This window comes from Sus scrofa, chromosome 14 (genome assembly GCF_000003025.6).
Source record: "Sus scrofa isolate TJ Tabasco breed Duroc chromosome 14, Sscrofa11.1, whole genome shotgun sequence".
NCBI classification, from domain to species: domain Eukaryota; kingdom Metazoa; phylum Chordata; class Mammalia; order Artiodactyla; family Suidae; genus Sus; species Sus scrofa.
The window spans coordinates 75,389,281-75,416,524 of NC_010456.5; the positions used below are offsets into that span (position 1 = coordinate 75,389,281).

At 37.2% G+C, this 27,244-nt stretch overlaps 1 protein-coding gene across 9 annotated transcripts in view; it reads right to left on the reverse strand.

Annotated features, from left to right (window-relative positions):
* Positions 1-27,244, reverse strand: part of MICU1 (mitochondrial calcium uptake 1) — a 241,898-nt gene that overhangs the window by 185,550 nt on the left and 29,104 nt on the right. For all 9 annotated transcript variants that reach the window (XM_021071962.1, XM_005671068.3, XM_005671070.3 and 6 more), the window contains exons 2-3: positions 13,166-13,330; positions 1,091-1,265 (exon numbers count right to left, since the gene is read on the reverse strand). In XM_021071962.1, the coding sequence (XP_020927621.1) occupies positions 1,091-1,265; positions 13,166-13,329 (339 nt within the window). In that variant the 5' untranslated portion in view covers position 13,330. The remainder of the gene's footprint in view (positions 1-1,090; positions 1,266-13,165; positions 13,331-27,244) is intronic.

Consider the following 27,244-nt stretch of genomic DNA (forward strand, 5'->3'; position numbering starts at 1 on the left):
CTGATAGCTTTCATTTTTTTCCTATGAAGTATGAGACAGAGTCATCTGCTCAGCAAAAAGCAGGAACAGAAAATGGAAGATTCAAAAATAAATGTTTATTTGGGTCATTTTAGCCCTACACTGTAAAATGGAAAGTTTGACCATAAATGAAGACGCTGCCACAAGATAAATCTGAACTTTCTTCAAATTCACTCAGGGCAAAAGATTAAATAAATGCATCATTTTGGAAATAATGGCATGCCTGACAACTAACTTGTCATATATCACTGTTGTTCAAATTCACCTTAATCAGAAATAGATTTGAAAAATGAGAAGATACATTTAATAGCTTAATCCAAACAAACAGAAGATCCAAATTTCTAAAAGGAATTCTTCTTGCTTGCAAAGTGCACCCCCCCCCGCCAAACACACACAGTAACTCAAACTGTCTTGCTGCGTTGATTAGCTATATTTTAGAAAGAAAAGGTAATTCCCTGAATTTCAATAGTAACATACAGAATGTCTAATAAGTTCACCGTTTTAACTTTCTATCACTCATCTGAATTCAAAAGCCCAGTATCATAGGAATCATTATTAAAGAGGAACTAAAACTTTTCTCAGGTAGAGTTACATAACAGCAATTGTGTTAAAGATATAAAATGCTGAAGTTAGCTGAAGTTTATGTTGTCCTCAAAACTGGTTGATTTCTTAGACATATTGTACATTTTCAAAGAGATGTTATTCTAACTTTACAATTTGGCATTATAAATCAGTATATACATCACAAAGACTCAGCTTCACATATATGAGAACATTCAGCATCACAAAGATCCAAAAAGCAAAAATTACTTTACGTAGTTGAAATGAAAGAAAATGAAAAGAAAAGATATGCTAATCCTGATTACCAATCCTAGATCTTTTTACTGCCTCAATTAACTTCACATTCAAAGAGTACACTTGCATTAGAACATGATGAAAAATAGCAAAGAGGTGAATAACTTCAAAGTGAATATGAACCATCTGAAATATATGATAAAAGAGACTCAAAAGCATTATTCTAAAATAGAATTAACTACAGCTTTAATATAATTTATAAGATTGTGTTCCATACTTTTCGGTCTCTGAATCCAGAGCGTTTCTTCTTTTTCTCTTCTGGATATGGCTCAAGACAAGTACCTGCAGCCTTTTTTTCATCATTACAATCTTCCCCTTCATCCTTACTCTTCCCTTTGTCACCAAGTTCACTCTTCAGGTTGTTTACAGATGGTGGAGATTCTGCAAGGGCCCTGGATATACAAAAAAAGAAAAAAAAAATCTATTAATCAAGAAAGTCCACCATCAAAACAAGGAAATAAAGATTTTCAGATAGAGCTTAACAGGAGCAATAGCAATGAAGTTTGTGAAAAGTTCTACATGAAAAGGTTCCTCAAAAAAAATTTTTTTAAGTAACATATGATCCAGTAATTGCACTTCTGGTTATATATTCAAAAGAACTGAACACAGGATTATGAAGAGATTTTTGCACCTCATGTTAATAGCAGCATTATTCGCAACAGTTAAAATGTGGAAGCAACCTAAATGTATATTGACGGATAGATGGGTAAAGGAAATGTGGTATATACATATAATAGAAAAAAATATTCAGCCTTAAATATAAAGCATATGACACCAAAAGTACAAGTGACAAAAGCAAATATATACAGGCAGGATTACATGAAACTAAAAGCCTTCAGCAGAGCAAAGGAAATAGTCAACAAAATGAAAAGGCAACCTATACAATGGAAGAAAACATTTGCAAACCATATATTTAATAAAGGGTTAATATTTTAAATATGTAGGCATTCCTCTGTCACACAGTGGGTTAAGAATACAATGTTGCCACCGCAGCAGGTTTGGTCACTGCTATAGCACAGGTTCAATCCCTGGCCAGGGAACTTCCACATGTCTCGGGAGTGGCCAAAAAAATTAATAAATAAAACACATAAAAAGAACTCCTACAACACAAGAGCAACAACGAATAACCTGATTAAAAATGGGCAAAGGAACTAAATAGACAATTCTCCAAAGAAGATCTATAAACAGCCAACATAAGCATGAAAAGGTACTCAACATCAGTAATCATCAGAGAAATGCAAATCAAAACCACAAAAAGATACTACCTCACACCCGGTAGGATAGCTTTCCTCAAAAACAACAACAACAACAAAGCCCATAATATAACAAGTGTAGGTAAGTGTGTGGAGAAAAGGGATCCCCAGTACACTGCAGGTGGAAATGTAAACTGATAAAGCCACTACGGAAAACAGAATGGAGGATACTCCAGCATTACTGTATGATTAAGCAATCCCACTTCTGGGTACACAACACAAGGAACTGAAATCAGAATCTCAAAGAATATATACACTCCCATGTTCTGCAGTATTATTCATGGTATCCAATATGCAAGCAACCTAAATGTCTTACCAATCAACAAATAGAGGGAGTTCCTGTCGTGGCTCAGCAGTAATGAATCTGACTAAAATCCATGAGGATGCAGGTTTGATCCCTGACCTCGCTCTGTGGGTTAAGGATCTGGCATTACTGTGAGCTGTGGTGTATGTCACAGACATGGCTCGGATCCTGCATGGGTGTGGCTGTGGTATAGACTGGCACCTGAAGCTCCGATTCAACCCCCAGCCTGAGAACTTCCATATGCCATACAAAGCCCTTAAAAAAAGCATAAAAAACTCAAAAACAAAAAAACAACAAAGGAAATGTGGTATATATACACACAATGGAATATTTTCAGCTACTAAAAAAAAAGAAGGAAATTCTGCCAATTATAACAATATAGATGAATCTAGAGGACATTATGCTAAAGGAAATGAGCCAGATACAAAAGGATGAATACTACATTTTACCATTAATATAATTAATATAAAACAGTGAAACTCGTAGAGGCAAAGAACGAATGGTGGTTTCCAGGGTTTTGGGGTGGGGAGGTATTAGTCAAAGGGCACAAAATTTCGGTTGTACAAGATAAACAAGTCCTTAGAGATGTGCTATACCATATAGTGCCTACAGTTAATAACACTGTATTGTATATTTGAAAATTTTCTAACAGGATAGATCTTAGGTTTTGTGTTTTATCATATGCAAAAAAACCATAATAAAAATAAAGATGGTGGGAGGAAACTTCTGGAAGTGAGAGGGGTATGGCATAGGTAATAATGATGGTTCACTTATCATAGGTAATAATAACAGGTAATAATGCTGTACACTTAGCTCCAACTTATCAAGTTTTATGGACTAATTACATGTACCTTTTTATATGTCAAAAAAATTTTAAGGAAACTGGGAAATAAACAGAGAAAGAAAGGAAACTGTCACATACTACAACATGGATGAACTTTATGTACATTATGCTAAGCAAAATAAGCCAGTCACAAAAACGCAAATACTATATGATTCTACTTATATGGGATATCTCACATACTCTATTTTATAGAGACAGGAAGTAGAATGTCGGTAACATTGTAACACTGGATGCAGGGAGTGGGGATAGAGGAATTATTGCTTAATGTATAGAGTTTCAGGGTTTTTTGTTTTTGTTTTTTTGCTTTTTAGGGCCGCACCTGCTGCATATGGAAGTTCCCAGGCTAGGAGTCGAAAGAACTATAGCTGTCGGCCTACCACACAGCCATAGCAATGTGGGATCTGAGCTGCATCTGTGATCTACACCACAGCTCACAGCAATGCCAGATCCTTAACTTACTAAGCAAGGTTAGGGATGGAAGCTGAGTCCTCATGGGTACTAGTCCAGTTTGTTACCACGAAGCCACAATGGGAACTCCTCCTATTTCATTCCTGATAATGGCTTATCTCATAAGCCATTGTGCTTATGATATAATAATATAATGATTAAATATTATAGAAATGATAACAAACAATGATGTACAGAAAGAGGACTTCTGCTTCCAGCCACAGTGGAGTAACTGCACAAGACTTGCCTTCCCACAGACAGGAAAATATGGAAAACTGCACAGAACATATGATACAAACGTTGTAATATACTGAACTATAGCGACTCTATTAGAAAAAAGAGGCTTATAATTGTCCTGAAGTTCTGTTTGGAAATATTTACCAGATCACAAGTCAGATCCCCAGTAAAACACAGTGATCATGCTAAGTTTAGACAATAGAGATCAAAATTTATAGAGGGGGAGGTAGCTGGAATTGGTGAGGAGGACCAGAGAGGAGGAAGCTACACAAAGAAAATGTTCCACAGACCTATATAGGGTCTCATTGAGTTAACATTAAGCCGAGTATTCTTAGGATTAAACCTGGCCAAAAAGAACTAACAAATAGCTATAATCCAAATAATTTCCAGAATAAGAATATGTTCAGGTTGTGATAAATTACTGAACACTCAAGGTAGTTAGTATACACTGCAGAAGGGTCATGTCTTATTAATCAGGCTAAATTAACCCTGGAGCAAATACTCTTAAGTCATGATTCTTAAAAACCAGTTCTGAAAGATCAAGCAGGTTTTTCAATAAATTAGTTGCCTGCCAACATGAAAATCAATACTTTTAAAGGAAAATAACAAAATCCAAATATTCAACAACATAACAGTCAATGTAAAATACCCAATAAAATAATTATTAGACAGATATTCTGCAAGATGGCAGAAGAGGAAGTCCCAGCCTTTGTCCTCCATAGAAACACTGATTTAACAATGATACACAGATCAAAGTACCTTTATGAGAGTTCCTAAATCCAGCTAAGTTATATGACATCAGACAACCACAATGCCAAGAACAGACACACTGAAACTGGTAAAAGGAACAATTTCACTTTATCTATGCCAGCCCCTCCCTCTAAGCAGGCCCAGCTAAGCAACGAGAGAAAATGCCCTAGCTAGCAACTTCTCCCACTAGGAGGAAAGGGAAGAATGAAATGGTGTCCAATATTCTGGTTCTTCAGAGGGTTGTCCAAGGGACTGGTTTCTGCTCACCACACTTGAAAGCTGATGGAAGTGGCACAGTTTGCATGTATGATGGCCACTGAGAACAAAGAAGAGCAGGACATGGCTTGCTGCAGCTGTCATGGCTTAGAGCAGTCGTGAAAAGGTACACAACTCAAGACTTCTCCCACAGGAGGAAGGAAAGAAATGGAATGCGTATGTGATGATCTGTTTTTTCAGAGGGCTGCCTGAGGACTGGTGTCTGTCTCACCTGACTTGGGGTGCTGATGAGGAGCTGGCATACTTCAGATGCCTGGTAGCTGATGAGGAGAGGGTAAGGGAGCTCACTTCTGTCCACCAGAGAACCTGCAGTGCCAAAGACTAACACCAGAGGGAGCAATACATTACAAGTTCCTGGAAAAGAAACTGGCAAGCCTCACTAAGATACTGCCCACACAGACACAGAGAAAACTGTATCCTCTCCTAAAAAGCTTCAGTGGTACTCAGAATCCATAGTTGGGCTGATTGCTAAAGGTCTAGCCCTTGTATGAAGTCAGCCAATAAAGACCAGGATACATGGCTGATTCTTCAAAACTGCATATCTTAACACAGTTGTAAGACACATAAACAAACAGAAATGTGGCCCAAACAAAAGAACAAAATAAATTTCCAGAAGCTGACCTAAAGAAATAGTAATATTAATTATCTGAAAAAGAATTCAAAAATACCTATCATAAAGATGCTCAATGCATTTTAAAATGAGTATTAAGAAATGTGAGAAAAGCAATGTATATACATATGTGTGACCGGGTCATCTTGCTATACAGTAGAAAATTGACAGAACACTGTAAACCAGCTATGATTGAAAAAATAAAAATTATTTTTTAAAAAATAAGTACCAAGAGAAATAAAAAGATAAAAAGAAGCAAACAGAATTTCTGGAGCTAAAGAAAACAAATACCAGAGTTCCCACAATGGTATCAGTGGCACCTCTGCAGCACCAGGACACAGGTTCCATCACTGGCCTAACACAGTGGGCTAAAGGATCCAGCATTGCCACAGTTGTGCAGGTCACAATTGTAGCTCAGATCTGACCCCTGGTGTGTCTGGTAACTCCATATGCCATGGAGCAGCCAAAAAGAAAGAAAACAAATACTGACCTGAAAAATTCACTGAGGAAGGGGAGGGTGTTTGTTTAACAGCAGATTTGATCAAACAAAAGAAAGAATCGGTGAACTCAAAAGATAGACCACTTGGTATTATTATCCAGCTAGAAAAACAAAATAAAAAAGAAGGTGAAAAGAGCCTAAGAGAATTATGAGACACAATTAAGAAAACCAATACACACATTGTGGGAGTTCCAGAAGGCAAAGGGAAAGAGAAGAAAGGGTAGAAAGTTTAAAGAAATTGTGGTCAAAAAGTTTCAGAATCTGAGGAAGATAGTGGACATCCAGGCTGAAGAGGGCCAACAAACTCCCAACAGGAAGAACCCAAAAAAGTCCACACTGAAATAAATTATCATTAAACCGTCAAAAGCCAAAGACAAAGGGAGAATTTTAAAAGCAGGAGAAGAAAAGCAACTCGTCATGTACAAGGGACTCCATAAGACTATAAAGAGACTTCTCAGCAGAATCCTTGTAGGACATGAAAAGGTAGTATGATAGACAGCGTAAAAAACTAAATAGAAACTTCAGTTAAGTAGAGTTGGGAGACCACAAGGGGAGTGCTCTTAAATTTTGCAATGAAGCAAATCCAACAACAACAACAAAAAAACAACCCCACTCTCCTAGTTTGAACTCAGGCAAAGAAAAGCCATGGACTCTGTGCTTACTACAGCCCTCCCCAAATTCCCTTTCCTTCTCTTGCCTCAAAGGGAACTTGCACGTGGCATAGCTACAGACCTGGAACTGCAATTCTCTGGAGACCCTAAATAAACCTATCTTTGCTGGTGAAATATCTGGAAGTTTATTTGTCTTAGGTCAACATTTTGATGGCCTGTACAGAGACCAGAGGAAGACTCCTGAAGGCTCCAGGGCTGGCAAACAGACAGAATACATACAACTTGAGCCCATTGTGCTCACTGCTTTCTAACTGACCTGGAGGAGTTTGAAGGTTCATCTTTCTTTCAGATCTGAACTCATGCTCTTTGTGTTTTAAGCGCTCCAGGCTTTATTCAGGATCTATTTTAACGTTCTGTCTTTCTGGTTAAGGCCTTGTTCTGCATGCAAGTACTCATTTGGCCTTTCAATCTGATTTTAAGATCACACTGTTTCAACCAAAGCTGGATGAAAACAACTCTGGGCTGTTCCTTTGGAAACAGGGGCTGCTTCACTGAAATTGTACTGCATTTTCATTCAGCCTTTGGCCTATTCCTTTGGAATAGGTTTTCTTTTGGAAGCTGGCTGAAAAAGCCTTTGGCCTGGTTCCTCTAGGACCAAATCATTTCTCTAGAATTGGCTGCGATTAGCTTGCAAGCTGTTTGAATTGAGGTGTCTGTGCTGAAAACTATTTAAGTTGTCTGGAAATTATTCCTTTACTCTAGAGAAAAACTGAGAAATGGGATCCCAGTTATCTAAATATTTTGAGGGTTCCCCCTCATGCCAATTTTATATTTAAAAACTTCAATCCTTCCTCATGTACATTCTGATTAAATGAAACAGCCTGACCAAAGGCAATTTAGAATATCAAATGCCATTATGGGGACTTTCGGGTCCATCCTGAAAGGTCTCTAAAATTAAACTAGGAGACTTGCCCACTAACTTATTATATGATCAGGCTTGAGAAATTGCTAAGCAATTTTATCAAGCAATTCCTAGGGATTTTCCAAAGCCTGCTGATTGGAACAGAATTCAGGCTTGTACACAAAATTCTGATGAATTTGTTAATAAACTATTATAACTGACTTCAGTTTTGTCTTTAGGGGTGTTTGTTTGTTTTTGCTTTTGTTTTCTTGCTTTTTAGGGCTGCGACTGTGGCATATGGAAATTCCCAGGCTAAGGGCTGAGCTGGAGCTCCAGCTGTTGGCCTACACCACAGTCACAACAATGCAGGATCTGAGCCGTGTCTGTGATCTACACCACAGCTCACGGCAACACCAGATCCTTAACCCACTGAGTGAGGCCAGAAATTGAACTTGAATCTTTCTGGATACTAGTCGGATTTGTTTCCACTGAGCCACAATGGAAACTCTGACTTCAGATTGTTTTGAAAGAAAATTCTGGTCTTCCTTCAGATTTGGGTTTCACCCAGGTAGCTTTTAATTCCATGGTTATTAATGCACTAACCTGGGACTTTTCTCTTCTAGAAAAAAGGACAAAGATGGAATGGAAAACTGTTTCCACTCCATATTTAGTTCATTGGCAAACCAGTTCTCTTGCACTCTAGACAAATTCTCTAAAATAAAGACCACCAAACTTCTTAATCTCCAACTCCAATAAATGAAAGCTCCTAAGTATAACATCAAACCCCTTCCAATTTCTGCTATTACTGCAAAGAGCTAGGAGATTTGAAGAGATTATTACAAATCTAAGTGCTTCGGGCACCTTCAGCCCTCTAATCAGCCTTTCCAAAGTCCTTCCAATTCTTAATTGGGGAAATACAGGGAATTTTCCCAAACCTCCCTTAATTGGCTTGGAGAAACACTTCTCTGGATTGGGGATGAATCTCTTCCAACCTTAACTGACACTGTAGCCACACTCTCAGTGCTCAACCCATAACTATAAAAAGAGCCCCCTGTCTTGGAGTACAAAAACAGTTCAAATAGTGGGGATTTCTAATAACTTCAAGAAGTCCCTGTCTCTGAACCTATTCCCCTTTGTTTAGGCCCTTTGAGAGACATACATACTTTATTTCTTTCTCCCTTTTCTGTTTATTAGGCTGAGACTCCTTGGAGGAGTATCATGCTGAAATTTCTTTCTCTCAAAAGGAGAAATGAGGAGTTCCCATTGTTGCTTAGCAGTGATGAAACCAACTAGTATCCATGAGGATGCGGGTTTGATCCCTGGCCTCACTCAGTGGGTTAATGATTTGGTGTTGCCATGAGCCGTAGTATAGGTCACAGACACAGCTTAGATCTGGCGTTGTTGTGGCTGTGGCATAGGCCGGCAGCTCTGATTTGACCCCTAGCCTGGGAACCTCCATATGCTGCAAGTGTGGCCGTAAAAAAGCAAAAAAAAAAAAAAAAAAAAAAATTAAAAGGAGAACTGTTTCTAAAATTTGACAGTATTCATATCAAAGTAGCCAACCAAATGAATTAAATGACAGTCAAATTCATAGAGACAGAAAGGAGAATGAGGGGAAAGGAACTGAGGAATTACTGTTTAATGGGTACAGAGTTTCAGTTTTGAATGTTGAAAATGATCTGGAGATGAATGATGGTGATGGTTGCAAAATGATGTGAAACGTACTTAATGTCAATGAACTTAAAAGTGGTTAAGCTGATAAACTTGACGCTACGTATATTGTACCACAATACAAAAGAACAGTCGAACAGAATGAGGATACTAAACTGAAAAACAACAACAAAGCTGAAGATAACAGGATGTTATCCTTAAAATGCTGGAAAGGAAAATTATACATTTACATTAGAATTATACATCTAGTGAAAATAATCTTTAAAAATGAAGGCAAAATAGGAGTTTCCGATGTGGCAGAGTGGGGTAAGGGTCCAGCCTTGTCTCTGCAGTGGTGCAGCTTTGATCCCTGGCCTGGCACTATGGGTTAAAGATCTGGAGGTGCCACAGCTGTGGCATAGGTCACAGCTGCAGCTCAGATTCAGTCCCTGGTCCAGGAACTTCCACGTGTTGTGGTGAGATCAAAAAAGAGGAAAAAAAAAAAAAAAGGTGAAGGCAAAATAATGATACTTCCAGACAGAAGCAGATAGAATCCATCTCCAGTAGACAAGCACTCACACAGTAAAGGAGGTGCTTTGGGTTGTAACAGCACTCTAAAATGGCTTCTAAAGATCATATTTAAGGTCTATTCATGTTAGCAAATTTAGGTAGCAGATTATATAACCAAATTGTATACCAAATTGTATAACCCAGGAAATATTCATTTTTGATTGCCAGAAAACATTCCAAGTTACATACTTAGTTATTCACCTATGTATTTCAGAACTATCTATAACAACACACACTAAATATGCTTAATTTTTGTTAAGGAAAGGGATTGGGGATGGAAAGATTTTTATCCTTTACTTCTATATTTGACTTTTTTTAGATCAAACATAACTTGATCTTTTATAATTTAAATTTATAAAGTTTAAAGTTTTAACTTTTAACAATTAAAAAAATTTATAGCACCCTTTTAAAAAAGAACTTTAAATCTTACTTGTTACAAAAAAAATTATTTCTGCTCATTTAATAATTTTTTAAAAAGAGGATGGAAAAAAGATTTACAAGTTAAATGGCAAACCCTATGTCTACATACTCTGACAAGAGAACACAGAATTATTTTAGAGATAATTGATATTGATTTTTTTTTTTTTTTTTTGCCTTTTTTAGGGCCGCTTCCCAAGGCATATGGAGGTTCCCAGGCTAGGGGTCGAATCAGAGCCACAGCTGCCAGCCTACGCCACAGCCACAACAACGCAGGATCTGAGCCGCGTCTGTGACCTACACCACAGCTCATGGCAATGCCGGATCCTTAACCCACTGAGCAAGGCCAGGGATCGAACCTGCAACTTCATCATTCCTACTCAGATTCATTAACCACTGCGCCACGACAGGAACTCCTGCTATTGATCTTGATCTCAGTATAAGGATGAAAATTTCAACCTACTTTTTTTTTGTTTGTTTTAAAATTTAAGAATAACTATAGTGCATGTCATAAAAACTTTTAATATGTCACGGCAAAGGAATATGATTAACAATCTTTGAGCACTAAAATCCTGTCACTAGAGTATTTGAGATTTTGAAACATTAATGAATTTTGAATATGTGACAAATGCACATTATAAAAATCCTAATATTGGTGATATGCTGTCAATATGTAGATTTTCCTGCTTTTGGTTGTTTTAGGATTAAAAAAATCAAAAATGCAATAACAAAAATGTAAATGTGTTCTTTATGTAACACTCCAAACCATTGTCTTAGTCTTTCTCTGGGAGTTAATATTACAAAAAGCAGCAAAACACAAATTAGGAAAAATAAAATAAACTGACCTGTTCATTGACACTTAACCTGAAGAGTATAAACAAATTAATTTGGGCGGGGGGCTACTAACTTCTTAAACAATCAAGCCATCAAACAACTTTCCCACTTCTGAATATGCCTTCATAGGGCCCTGTGATTCCACAGTAGGAAAGTATCCCTGAAGACACCGGCAATAAGCATTTACTATTTATTTAAAAAGACAAAAAGTGCATTTCCTACTCCTCTTCTTTTCTTTCTTACTTCTCTCTCTGCCCCTTAGCCTAGATCACTCTGTCTCTCGTTCATTTCACCTGGAAAATTTTCTAAGCCCACCCACATCTTTCTAAGGGTACTGTACTCTCACGATCATCTCAAACTAGTATTAGTGTCTGTCAGTATTTTCTCCCTACTCTAGTTTATCCCATTGTTTTTGCTATATTAATCTCTCTTAAAATTTGTCTATTGTCAGTCTCTTGCTTTAAAACCTCTTAGCTTCATACTGCCGAGAAGATAAAATCTCAACTCCTTAGCACAGTATGTAAGATCTTTTATATTATGATCACAACTTTTGTGGGAAAAGTCAGTCTTTTATGCTAATACTGTCACTCACCCTCATACCAGTAATAATCATAATAATCCTATGAGATAGGTACTATCATCATTCCCATTTTATAGATGAGAAATCTAGGTGTATACACACGCAATACACCCATAAGCACACATACTCATACATCGCTGGCGGGAATGGAAAACAGTCCATCAGTTCCTCAAACATGTGAGTAACCTTATGATTCACTTCTAGGAATATACGCATGACAAATGAAAACAAATTTTACCCCCAAAATTTGTACACAAATGTTCACAGCAACATTACTTAAAATATCCAAAAAGCAGAGCAACCTAAACAGTCATCAACAGATAAATTTATTCATTTGTCAACATAATTATCAATAGAGAAGTTCCTGTCATGGCGTAGCAGAAACGAATCCAACTAGGAACCATGAGGTGGCGAGCTGGATCCCTGGCCTCGATCAGTGGTTTAAGGATCCAGCATTGCCAGGAGCTGTGGTATAGGTCACAGACGCGGCTTGAATCTGGCATTGCTGTGGCTGTGGCATAGGCTGGCGGCTACAGCTCCAACTGGACCCCTAGCCTGGGAATCTCCTTGTGCTGCAGGTGCAACCCTAAAAAGACAAAAAAAAAAAATAAAATTATCAACAGATGAATGAATGAATAAAATGTGAAACACTATTTTGGCCATTAAAAGGAATGAAGTACTGATTCAAGGTACAACACAGATGAACCTTGAAAACATTATGTTAAGTGGATTAAGCCAGTCACAAAAGCTCATATGGTATATGATTTCATCTATGTGAAATGTCCTGAATAGGCAAACCTGTAGACAGAAAGGTGATCAGTGGTTGCTTAGGGCTGGGGGAATGGGGAAAGTGGGAGGTGACTGCTAATTGGCATGGAGTTTCTTTATGACACAATGAAAATCTGGGGTAATTAGATGATGAAAATTTGGGGGATGGCTGTACAACTTTGTGAACATACTAAAAACCGCTAAATTATACATGTTTAACTATTAAATTGGTAAATTATTTTAAATGTTCAACAGAAGAGGAATTCCTGTCATGGCTCAGGGGTTAGCAAAACCGACTAGGAACTATGAGGTTGTGGTTTCAATCCCTGGCCTCACTTAATGTTAAGGACCGGGCATTGCTGTGAGCTGTGGTGTAGGTCGCAGATGTGGCTCGGATTCTGCATTGCTGCAGCTGTGGCATAGGCCAGCTGGTGTAGCTCTGATTCAACCACTAGCCTGGGCACCTCCCTCCTTATGCCGCAGGTACAGCCCCCCCCCCCAAAAAAAAATGTTCAGCAGAAAGGACAGGCAGAACTTGAAGTAGAATATTTCCTATTTATTGCTTTGACAAGATAGCCCAATTCCCTGAAACATCTTATTTCATAAAAATCATCCATGCTAAATGATTCAGCCAAGAAACTTTGATACAAAGTTAAGCCAGAAATCAATCTCTTTTAGATAACAGAGACCACTAGAAGAATAAAAGTATGTCCAGGAACAAGATGCTCAGATAACACTCACCTCTTCCACAAGAGACCAGTACTTGCAGTTACTGCAGATGCACCAAGAAAAGCCACCACCATTAGCCGCCGCCTCATCTGGGTAGGCTGTGATCCTCCATGGTACCAGCGAGAGCCCACTACTGCCAGTTCTGCCAATGCAGAAAGTGAGTTAAGACGAAACATCCTGTGGATAAAAAGTAGAAATATTATTCCTAGCTGGTGGCAGTGTCAGTGATGATGATGATAATGATAATAGTATTAACACCACCAACAAACACTGTGTGTATTCAATGACACATAGTCTTCTGAATAGTTGGCAATACTGTGTATTATCCAATTTAATCCTCAGAATAATCATATGAGAAAAGTACTACATGTGACAGTCAAGGTACAATTAGAAGAAACCACATGGCAATCTGAGCAAGGAAAGTTTAATATAAAGCATTATTACTTAAAATAGACAACAGTACTAATGGGTAAAGAGACGGCAGGTATAGGGAACAGCCCTACTTAAAGGCCTGTTACAGAGCAACGAGAAAGGAATAAAGGAATAAAGGAGCCACTCCCAACAAGGCTGAGATATAGACAATGTCATGAGGGTGCAGCCATGGATGTCTGAGAAATTTACTGAAGTGCTACACCAAAAGAATTTACTGTAAAGCCATCTACAGATGACTGAAAAGAAATGGACATTTCTTCTTGGTTACATGACTTTTTGTAGTGGGAATTCATTCAAATCACACAAAGTATCTATCTATGCCTCTCCCCTTTGATTTTCTTAAAGCATGGTTAGTTCACTTTTGCTGATTAAATTATCTTGTACTTTGTACATGTCTTCCTATGGCAATCCACATATCTGTTCATACTTAAGTTTGCCTCCTCCCACTCCCCACCCCCAACACACACTTGGCTCTGAGCGTCAAGACCAAAATTATTTTTTTTCTTCTTTGGAAACATACAGTCTAGCACAGAGACTGTAATACTACAGGTGCTTAAAATATTTAACTATTTTACTTTAGCATGAAAAATGTCGAGTTACAAATTATACAGGTACTGGCTCCTAACATTTAAGTATACTTCTCAGTTCAAATATACTTAGAAAAGTATGTCTTTCATTATTTGTGCTCAAGTCAATAGACTACTTAGCTGTCTCCTAACATCACTGAGCTGGTTACTGACTCTTCTCTGGGACTTATACCTATAATCTCTTAAGGAAACCTTTCTTCTAGCTTCCTTTATTCAACTAGGTCCAATTTCAAAGTTGGAGCTAAATCTAGCCCTTACAGATAAAGCAGGAAAGATCTAATTTTATTCTTCTATATCCTATGACTTAAGCTTCAGCAACACAAATGTTTATATCCCTCCTAATCCTAGAAATCATCTCATTTTATTGCACACACTCTAGCAAATTCCAGTATCCAGGAGACTGTCCTTTATGTTTTCGTCCTGTCCATCATTTTTATTTTTGAAACTGAAGTATAGTTGATTCACAATGTTGCATTAATTTATGCTGTACAGAAAGTGATTCAGTTATGCATACATATACTTTTTATTTTATATTATGGTTTGTCATAGGATACTGAATACAGTTCCCTGTGCTATACAGTAGGACCTTGTTGTTTATGTGATTCATTTTAAAATTAACATTTTCCAAACTCAGAAGTACCTTCATACCTAGCACTGCTCTTGTCTACAACAAAGATGAGCACAACTAAAACATACATATCTGTAGAAAACATTATTCATCACTGATAACAGAAAGAAACACTTGGGGAGTTCCCATCGTGGTGCAGTGGTTAACGAATCCGACTAGGAACCATGAGGTTGCAGGTTTGATCCCTGGTCTCACTCAGTGGGTTAAGGATCCGGCGTTGCCGTGAGCTGTGGTATGGGTCGCAGACGTAGCTCGGATCCCGCATTTCTGTGGCTCTGGAGAAGGCCGGCGGCTACAGCTCCGATTAGACCCCTAGCCTGGGAACCTCCACATGCCACGGGAGCAGCCCAAGAAATGGTAAAAAGACAAAAAAAAAAAAAGAAAGAAAGAAACACTTGGAAGTTTTCAACATGAAAGACAAAGAACATAATCAACTCGAAAGCTGGACTAGGCAAGGGATGGGTAAGGCTGGAAGATACGTTCACAACATCTGACCAGATATGAAGAACAAATAGACATATGACCAAATAGGAAAGCCATGATCACTTGAGAAGATCCTTTGAAGGCTGGACTGAGAATTTTGATCACTTATATGACAAATGGGAGCCATGGAGTCCTTAAATAGGAAAAGAACACGGTGAAAAACATTTTTTTAAAAGAATTCCTATCTACCAGCAGTGAATGGAATAAACAGCAAAGAACCTTAAGCAGAGGCTAACAGGAAAGTAATAAGTAAAGTCAGAAGCAACTAATGGCTGAAAATATTGTGACAAACGCCTAGATTAGGATGTGGAAACCAAAAATAAAATAAAAATTTCCAAAGAGAAACAAACTAGCAGATATCAGGGTTAAACACACATCAATATCTAACTTGACAGAAGATATGAAAGACAAAAAAGGGAAAGAAATAAAAATAAAGATAATCATGGAATAGGAATCCAATGACCCAAGATCTAGTCTCAACTCTGCTACTGAACAGCTGTGCACAAAGGAAGCTTCTCTTTCCTTCTCAGGGAAGAGTTTTATCCATTGATAATATGACAGAACTGACTACAGGAGCTTTAGGATTTCTTTCATTTCTTTAATGTTCTCATACCTCTGGTTTAAAAAGGCATGGCAAAATTTAACCTATTTAAATTAGGGGAAGTACTAAGATGATAGTATATATTGAATATATATCATATATTCAAGATTAGCTTTTAGAAGACATATCTGTATGCTATGGCTCCAGAGGATTTTAAACTTTGGAGGTTCTGAGTTACACTAACATTTCATTTATTTCTGATGTTGTAATTCAAATGTTACTGGCTATACCTCATTTCACCACTGGTTTTAATCTCATTTCCCAAAGTACACATCAAAAGATATACCTATTCATCTTTCCTAGTATAATTTTCATAGATACCAAGTAAATAGAGGGGGAAAAATTCTCCCACTGAGAATAGGCTCTATTATAATTTAATTCCCAGTTTTGTAGTGAAGAAATAGTATAACTAGTTGAATGCATTAATTTTTGATGAGAGACCATTTAACAGATTTAAGGAGATCAGCTTTCCAACTGAGTCTGGAAAATTGAATAGGCCAACTGGCAGCAGTTACACAGTAATGAAGATTAACATGCACATTTATGAAATAGATTAAATTAAATCTAAAGCAATGTATTTTTCTTCCCAAACAGCCCCACCTCTTTCCCCCCAAAAAAGGCATGCCTCTAAAAAATAGCTTTGATATGAAATGAAAAAAGATGAAGAGGTATTTCTAATCACAAAATGTCAAGGGAGGCAAGCAGGTAATTTTGCCACCAAAGAAAAGCATTATCTATTCAACAAGAAACAGAACAAGGTTTTTAATTTTTGTGTTTTTTTTTAATAATCTATAACAAGATATCATTGCCGTGCTTATCTATTAGTTTTAAACTGTCATGCTTAATGTATTGCTTTTGGTAAATTTCCAAAAGGGTCACAGAACCAGAAAATCACTTAATTCAATATCCTTATTTTTACAGGTGAGGGAACTAATACCTAGATAAGTTATGTAGTTTGTACATAGCTAATTAGTACAAAAACCTACAATAAATCCTAAAATTCTTGATTCCCAAATAAGTAACCTAAGGGGGAAAATCTTTTTAATAACTATTCCCAGCAAAATAAATATATTAGTCACACTCCAAAAGGAGTCAAGTGTTCAACTACAGAAAGATAAACAATGCCATAATAACAGAATACAATGTAATATAAATACTAAAAATGACAACCATAAAAATTTTTAAATGTTATTCCACAAACCAACAGAAAGCTAGTTTAAAGACAGGTGGGGAGTTCCTGTTGTGGCTCAGCAGTAACGAGCCTGACTAGTATCCATGAGGACGCAGGTTGGATCCCTGGCCTCGACAGTGGGTTAAGGATCTGGCACTGCTGTGAGCTGTGGTGTACAGATGCAGCTTGGATCCTGCGCTGCTGTGGTGTGGTGCAGGCCAACAGCTACAGCTCCAATTCCACCCCTAGTCTGGGAACCTCCACTGCCACAGCTGTGGCCCTAAAAAGATAAATAAATAAATAAATAAATAAATAAATAAATAAATAAATAAAAAGACGGAAAAAGAAGTAAACGTAGCTCTGTAAGCTATGAAGAGATACTTAATATCACTTACAATAAGAGAATGCAAATTAAAACTCTACTGACAAACTGTTTTTCACTCATTATGCTGGCAAAATCCAAAAGATTTAAAACATACTTGTTGGCAAAACTGTAAAAATGGCACTGCTGAGTAATGCGTAAAATGGTACAATCTATGGAGAGTAATGTGACAATATTCATCAAAATCACCCATATAAACCGCATACACTGACCCAGAAATTCCACTTCTGATATAATATCCTACTGATGTACTTGGACACCTTTCAAACTACACACACACTAATACACACACAGTTATTCATTTCATTATGGTTTATAATAAACAGCAAAAGGCTAAAACCTACCCCAATGATCACCAAGAGAGAACTGGTTAAACTACGATAGACGTATCATAGCAATACCATGTAGCAATAAAAAGAAAATTAAAAAACCATGTATAGATTTGAAAAGATTTTCAAGATATACTGTTATCTAAACAGGACAAGGTGTGTGGGCGTGCAGATCTACTATGCTACCATTCATGCAAAAAGAGGGGAGACAAGAATGCATATTTGGGAGTTCCCATTGTGGCTCAGTGGGTTATGAACCTGACTAGTATCCATGAGGATGCAGGTTCGATCCCTGGCCTTGCTCAGTGGGTTAAGGATCCGGCATTGCTGTGTGCTGCAGCATGGGTCACAGACACAGCTTGGATCCTGATTTGCTGTGGCTGTGGTGTAGGCCAGCAACTACAGCTCCAACTCAACCCCTAGCCTGGGAACTTCCATATACCATTGGTTGGGCCATAAAAATACAAAAAAAAAAAAAAAAAAGAGAGAGAGTAAATATATGCGCATTTTTTTAATTTATAAAAAATTTAGATGATATAAGTAAAATTTAATGATTACTCTGGGAGAAGAGCTTATTTAAACTTTTTCATTTAAAGAAAGATAAAGGCAGGGCCAGGATGATGTTTCATTCTCCTCAGCCAACAACTGTCATTTACCAGCCTTATTAGTGGGCTCAGGCCCAATAATGTCTCATACATCAACACACATCATGGCAAATTTCCCTAGTAAGATAAGCCTTACTTAAATGAAATTCATATCCCAATGCTCTGGCCACTGGCACATTCTGATTCAACTTACCAAAGAGAACTGCAGAGCTTATCCTGAACATGGACTAAAATATCTGCTTGTACTTCTAAGCTATGATGCCCCCTTGTACTTCTGACCTCTGGCAACTGCACATTTAAAGAAGACTGCTTGGCTCTACCAATCCTGACAGTGGCCTACATAAACCTCTTTTGTACTATTTCTGACTGTTACCCAACACTATGGTTAAAAGTAACAACTGTTAATACCAAGGTTAAGATAAATTTCTGAGATCTACCTAAATCTGGCCACTAACAAAACTCAGACCTCAGTTAACTAAAACTTCAAGGTTTCCAAGTGTTTAGTTTACATGAACTAAGAGTCTGAGAAAACAAGGACTGAGTATCTTTTTTTGTGTGTGTGTGTCTTTTTAGGGCTGCACCGGTGGCATATGGAGGTTCCCAGGCTAGGGGTCGAATCGGAGCTGTAGCCGCCAGCCTACACCAGAGCCACAGAAACGCCAGATCCGAGCTGAGTCTGTGACCTACACCACAGGTCACGGCAACGCCGGATCCTTAACCCATTGAGCAGGGCCAAGGACCGAACCCGCAACCTCATGGTTCCTAGTCGGGTTCGTTAACCACTGAGCCATGGCAGGAACTCCTGAGTATCCTTTACATCTGTATTTCTAGGATCTAACACAGCATCTGGCACAGCTAGTATACACAGGTGATGGTTCAGTGCACCCCATGAACCTAGAAACACGGTTGCTCTCTGAGAGCTACAGTGTAAAATCAGCACTATCTGGATGACTCACTCTAGTCATCCCAGTAGCAGCTGTATACCACAGAATTGGACTCTGTAGGCCATCAGAGCCTCAGCCATTAGGTATCTTAATTATACATTTAACTCTCCTTTATTCTAATTCCATGCTTACTAAGTAGTTTGTGACTATAATTCAGCTTCCTATGTAGACTGCCTTCAAAGAGAGAGCATGCTGATTAGAATATGGGAGTTTCTAGTTCTGATAAACTAATAAGCAGGCAATCTGCAATCTGATTTATAATTTTAATTTCCCATGATATTAGTCAGTCTAAAGAACCTTCTCTGAACCCGACTAATTTCAAGGCACTGATAAGAGCCACTTTGAAAACTTTCAAGGTTCAAGGCCAAGGTCTTGAACTGTGGTGACATCTTGCCCCTCTGCCCTGTCATTGCATTGAAATTTATACCCCCTAGTGAGAAACTTCCAAAAGCTTTGTATGGCCAGAGTCAGGGAACCTAGGGAATTATACTCACTTTTCCTTCTGCCTAGGTGTAATTGAGTTAGAGGAAGGCAATAGTCTAAAGAAAGTAAAGTGATGGGAATACTATTTTGCTGGATTTTTACAGGAATAAAGGCAAGTTGCATTTTTGCTACAAAATATAAGGAATACATTTTTATTGTCGAAAATATTGTATAGAAACGTAAAAGAAACTATGTACTTTTGGGGGGAGGAGGTCTTTTTAGGGCCTCACCCGTGGCACATGGAAGTTCCCCGGCTAGGGGTCAAACTGGAGCAACAGCTGCTGACCACAGCCACAGCAACGCCAGATCCGAGCTGAGTCTGCGACCTACACCACAGTCACAGGCACACAGGATCCTTAACCTGCTGAGCAAGGCCAGGGATCAAACCTTCATCCTAATGGATACTAGTCAGGTTCCTTAGCCCTGGAGCTACAATAGCAACTCCCAGAAACTATGTATTCTTTTTCATGTATCTGAAATTCCACCAACTCTCCCTAGAAACAACCAAGAAAGAAGTCTGCATGTATCTTTCCTGAAACTGTTCTATATGTTTACATATAAATATTACAAATACTTATGTATATTCACATATTTAGCATTTGCAATGCTTTACATTACCTGTTGTCTTATATAATAGAAATAGCATATACATTCGCAATTTCTTAAAACTTAAAATCAGTCCATCAAGGAATATACAGATCTACCTCTTTCTTTTTAACTACTATAGCATATTTCAGTCTATGACTATTTCACAGTTTATTTGCCAATTAATACCGTAAGGTCGTCTCCATACTTCACCATTACAAATAGAGCTACAGGAACTTTTTTCCCCATGCATTTGTTTTAATTCATTTTTATTCAAGTATATCTGTGGGACACATATCTAAAAATGAAATTGCTAGGTTAAAGGAATGTGATTATTTTTATTTTATTTTATTTTATTTATTTTTTTGTCTTTTGTCTTTTTTGTTGTTGTTGTTGCTATTTCTTGGGCCGCTCCCGCGGCATATGGAGGTTCCCAGGCTAGGGGTTGAATCGGAGCTGTAGCCACCGGCCTACACCAGAGCCACAGCAACGCGGGATCCGAGCCGCGTCTGCAACCTACACCACAGCTCACGGCAATGCCGGATCGTTAACCCACTGAGCAAGGGCAGGGACCGAACCCGCAACCTCATGGTTCCTAGTCGGATTCATTAACCACTGCGCCACGACGGGAACTCCCAGAATGTGATTATTTTTAACTTTGATAGATACTGTCAAATTACTCTTCAATACTGACATTCCAATTTACATACTCACCAGCAGTGTAAGAGGGTACTCCTTTTCCTGTATTTGCTATTCTCAACCTTTTCCATTTATATGATAGATTTAAAAAAATGTAATTTAATTTATATACTCCCTAGAGTAAGTGAGTTTTGATAATATTTGTTTTATTTTTCAAGAGTCCATCATTGGTGTTCTGAGGACTATTAGAATATTAAGCTGGGAGTTCCCACTGTGGCACAGTTGGTTAATAACCTCACTTGCCTCTGCGGAGGTACCGGTTCAATCCCCAGCTCAGCACAGTGAGTTAAGAGAGAATATTTAGCTTTATTTACTTACTTTCATTCTAGTCATATACTAGTTCTGAGGCTTTATCTTTCTTTACTGGCAAAAAGGGACATTCTTTTCACCTAGTTTTTTTATGTAAAATAATATGTTTAGGTTAGATGTAATATTATTTCATTCAGTGTTATTTTTGAGAAGAATGGTTGGTTTTTGTTTTTGGGTTTGTTTGTTTTTTTTTTTTTTTTTTGCTTTTTGCTTTTTAGGGCCATACCTGCGGCATATGGAGGCTTCCAGGCTAGAGGTCGAATCAGAGCTACAGCTGCTGGCCTAACACCACAGCCAGAGCAACAGGGATCTGAGCCTCGTCTGTAACCTACACCACAGCTCATGCAACGCCAGATCCCCACCTCCTCCCCAACTGAGCAAGGCTAGGAATCAAACCTGCATCCTCATGGATACTAGTCAGGTTCATTAACCACTGAGCCATGACAGGAACTCAAGATTTTTTTTTTTTTTTTTAGTAAACAACAACAAAAAAAGTTATAACTTCCTTAATCTGAACCATTTCCATACTTTTCTATTTCAATTCTACTGAACTCCATCAGAGCTGACTGGGGAGATTTTTTCCAACTAATGTTTGGCTTTCTAATGGCTGGTTATACTTTCAAAATACCTGAATATATTATCTACTCATCACATTACTGAACAGAATGATTAATCTAAGCAGTAACAAAGTTCTGAAAAATATCCCTCAAGTGTTTCATCTTCACATAAGCTAAAATTTACAGGTCACACACACTAAAAATTACAGTAAGCCCAATTCAACTGCTGTATAAGGACATAGCTACTTCAATGTTTCACAACACAGATGCACTTTTTCGTAGTCTATTTTATTAAAGCTACAGCCTAGAACAACTTTATTTCACTGACATTTGCAATACTTCTTTGCAAAGGGTGTGTGTTATCCCTGAAATATGTGCCATGTATGAAAACAAGAGTTGCCATGAACATAGGAAAATAAATAACAGGAAAAAAAAATGAGCATTACTGTATGTAAGTATGGACTTATGAGAGCAGATTTAAGTAGTTTTAGTTTAGTCAGTCAAGTTATTACTTGGGCATAAAAACAATTATTATGATTAATATTTTCATAATTTATTTCATATTTATAGCTTACATAATCATAGAACTCACTAAACTAGGCTTATGTATCTTCATGAAAGCTGAAATGTGAAGACGATACCTAATACAATGCACAAAGCCTAATAAAATACTTTGAGCATTAGACACATTCAAATGTTTGTCAATTTAAACAGAAATACAGTATTTTGAATAATGCCAGATACTTATAAAAATAATGACTACATAATAGGTTACTGGCCTAGAAGTGAGGATAGTCAAGTCTCTGGTTGGGTTTTATCACTGTTTCTAAATATCTTAACATGACAAACTATTTCTGTACTATTTCTCTGACCAGCCCTTTTTTAAACTCAAATGAAATCCTACCTTATCCATAAAAGTTCTATAAGATAATTACTACCACTCTTGATTTCTTCCTCTGAATTCCTATGGAATTAACATTCTGTACCACTATTATGGTACTTTGCTTATGAAGTCATTTTAATGTATACCTGTCAACTTGCCAAACAGACTGCAAATCTAAAGATATAAATATATGTTTTAGGCTTCTTAGTATCCTAAGTGTCAGTTAATGAATCTGAAGTTACCACTAAAAATAATAAGTATTACTGTTCAATTACCCTAGTGTGTACAGAGAAAACTTATCTCTTTCTACCTCTACTACTACCCTGCTTTGTGATCAGTAAAAGCCTTACCCTCTCTAATAAGGCAGGGAGAGGCATGGCACAGATGGTTATTTCCTAAGTCCTTTCTGGCTTTAAGAGTTCACTTCAGAAAAATAAAATGTAAAGGTGTTTTGTACTTTATGAAAGAAGAAAGTTATTCTGAGTGGTTATTAATGATATAACATTAGTCTCATTGGCTTAAGAAAATTTTATATAATCCAAAATGTCCAACTGCCATTATTTCACTTAAGTCATTAGCTGTTTATTGAGGGAGGTACTGTGAGGGCACTACAAGAGGCTCAAAGATGAGCAAGATACAGTGCGCCCACAAACACCTTATAATTTGTAGTGGATATAAAACAACTATTCCAATAACCATAATGCACAGCAGGAAAAAAGGTAAAGGCTGTAAGAACACAGTAACACAGATTCAAAGAAAGGAAAAATTACATTAGGTGGGAAAGTGGAAAGGGGTCAACAAAGGATCCAAAGAAGATTTACTTAGGGTAAGAAAAAGCTAAGCATTCTTTACAAAGACTTTGGCTGAATACATTATCTTGGAAGCCTTTGTCATACTGCTTTATTGTTTTATCTGAGGAATGGGGTAAGCTACCAAAAATAGAATCTTTATTGCATAACTATGATACGTCTAAAAATGCAATAATACTAATGTATTAGTATTTAATTATGCCAAATAATTTTTAAAACATCTCCACATATTTCTTTTAGATGAAATGAATCAGACTGAAAGTTCTGCAATGAAGACACTAGGATGACTGCCAAAATACAGTAGAGATTAACGTTCATGTCTAGAAAAGATGCATTTTCATACCTCAAAGTGACATTACTGACAGCATAAATAAGGAAAGTTCACACTTCAGCTAACTCTGTTCTGAGAAGTGAGTATTTTTCAACAGCAGGAAAGAGCTATTTTAAATGATCTGGGGAATGTACAGTTAATTTAAACCACGGAAGTCACTAACAGCAAAAAATAAATAAATAAAAGCTGTAAGCACAAGAATCATCTCACAAAAATGTTACATTTGACACAGAACTTTTACACATATTTTTGCTAAGTGAATGTGCTGTGGAAAAGTAGGTCAATATCCTACAGTATTCAACCTTCTGATACTCTGTGAAACATTTCTTCATCCTTTTAAGAAACTCCAAAGCTTACTTTCTCATATCATGTGGCATGCACACACACACACAGTAAAGCATTTTATTGAAATAGTAAAACCTGAAACTCGGAGTTCCCATTGTGGCACAGTGGGAAAGAATTCGACTAGGAACCATGAAGTTGGGGGTTCGATCCCTGGCCTCGCTCAGTAGGTTCAGGATCTGGCGTTGCCATGAGCTGTGGTGTAGGTTGCAGATGTGGCTCGTATCTGGCCTTGCCGCAGCTGTGGCGTAGGCCAGCAGCTACAGCTCCAATTAGATCCCTAGCCTGGGAACCTCCATATGCTGCAGGTGTGGCCCTAAAAAGACAAAAGACAAAAAAATAAATAAATAGAACCTGAAACTCATGTCTGATGAAGAAAGAATTGAAGAATTGAAGAATTTCCCTTCCTTGAACAACTGCACAGGTGAACAAATCAACCAAAGAAAGTCTATTTAAAACAAAAGCAAACAAACCATCCAGGAACCTACACAAGTGATGATAATCAACATAAATTTTCTAAAACCACTAGGATGTGCTAGTGTGTTGAGATGAGTAAGCTTTCAATATTTAAAATTTCCATACACTCCAACTTAATTTTCAAACCAAGTCTTGGAAATGAGGAAGCTAGAGAGTTTTAATGGTTAATAAATATTTTTAATGTATTGAAGAACCATTACAAAACTACAGGAGAAAAAAAAAATCAGCACTCAATAAGGAAAGTTTAAGCACTGTTCCAAAAGAAATTACTTCCAAGAAAGTATTGACCTGTATACACATACAACAGAATATCATTCAGTCACAAAAAAAGAAAAAGAAAAAGAAACCTTGTCATTTGCGACATGGATGGACCTAGAAGGTATTACACCAAATGAAATAAGTCAGACAGAGAAAGACAAATAGTCTATGATCTCATAGGTGGAATCTAAAAAACAAACAAATGAACAAACAAAACAGATACTGACTTCTGGATACAGAAAGCGAAGGGGTGGTTGCCAGAGGGGACGGGATCGGGGATTGGGGGAGTTGGGCAAAACAAGTCAAAGGGATTAAGAGAAACAAACTTCCAGTTACAAAATAAGTCATGTGTTATAATATATAGCATAAGTAATATAATCAATAACACTGCAATAATGTTTTATGACAGACAGTCACCAGACTTGTGATCATTTCATAATGTATGTGTTTGATCACTGTGTTGTATACCTGAAACTAACATAATACTGTACATTAACCTTAATTTTAAAAAAAGAAGAAAAAAATACAATGTGAGAAAGCACTCATCTGATTTCATTTTCGCCCCAATTGCCTGAACTAATTCAACTAAATACCATAGATTCATTGATCTAGAAATCCATAATTTCTGTTTTGCTATCTTTTAACAAGGATGACAAGGAGGGCAAACGAGCTAACAGAAGTTATTCATTACAAAATTAAACATCCTTCATGAATAAAAAATGTTAAGAATCAAAACATTTTAAGACTAGTGTTAACTGGCTGAAAGTGAATCTGAACAGAGACACCATAATTTCTTTAATGTACATAAAAAATAGAATTAGGAGATGGGGGTGTATGCGATTTATTCTTAAAAAGTTCAACTTCTAGCATTAAAAGAGACCGCAAACCCATCCTAAAATTCATATGAAACTGACACCTCACCAAAGAAGATATACAAATGATAAACAGGCAAATTATCTGGAGCATTTATTATTTGTACTTTTTGATGACTGACATTCTGACTGGTGTGAGCTGATACCTCACTGCAGCTTTGATTTGAAAAGACACATGCACCCCCATGTTCACTGTAGCACTATTTATAATAACCAAGACATGGAAACTAAATGTTCATTGACAGAGGAATAAAGAAGATGTGGTACATATATACAATGGAATATTACTCAGCCATTAATAAAAAGAACAAAATAATGTCATCTGCAGCAACATGGATGAACTGAGAGATTATCATACGAGTAAAGTCAGACAGAGAATGACAAATACAATATTACTTATATGTGGAATCTAATAAAAATGATACAAAAGGACTTATTTATAAAACATAAAAAAGTTGACAGATTTCAAAACCAATCTTAGGGTTACCACAGAGGAAACTGTGGAGGGTAGGGTGGAATTAGGAGGATGGAAATAACATATACACACTAGTGTATAAAAAAGATAATTAACAAGAACTTACTGTATAACACAGAAATTTACTCAATAGTTTGTAAGAAACTGTACAGGAAAAAAGAATACATATACACCTGATTAACCTTGCTATACACCTGAAACTAATACAACATTGTAAGTCAGCTGTAGGCCAATAAAATTAATTGAACAAAAAAAGAGTACAGCCACTTTGGAAGACAGTTTGATGGTTTCATATAAAACCAAACAAGATTCTTACCATTTGGTCCAGCAATTGCACACCTTGGTATTTACCCAAAGGAGTTCAAAATTTATACACTGTCCGTATAACAATGTGTACAGGGATGCTTAAAGCAGCTTTGTCCATAACTGCCAAAACTTGGAAGCAACCAAGATGTCTTTCTGTAGGTGGATGGGTTAATAAAATGTGGAAGACCTAGACAATGGATTACTATTCAACGCTAAAAACAAATAAGTTATCAATTCACGAAAAAATATGGGGAACCTCAAATACATATTACCAAGTGAAAGAATCCAATCTGTAAAGGCTACAGGTTGTTGATCCCAACTATGAGACACTCTGGAAGAAGCAAAACTATGAGACAGTAAAACATTCCAAAGATTAGCAAGGGTTGGGACAAGGGGAAGGATGAATAAGCAAACCACAGAGAATGTTTAGGGCAGTGAAAATACTCTGTATGAAACCATAGTGATGGATACATGTCATTGCGCATTATACATTTGTACAAATCCATGGAATGTACAATAGAGTGAACTATAATGTAAAATATG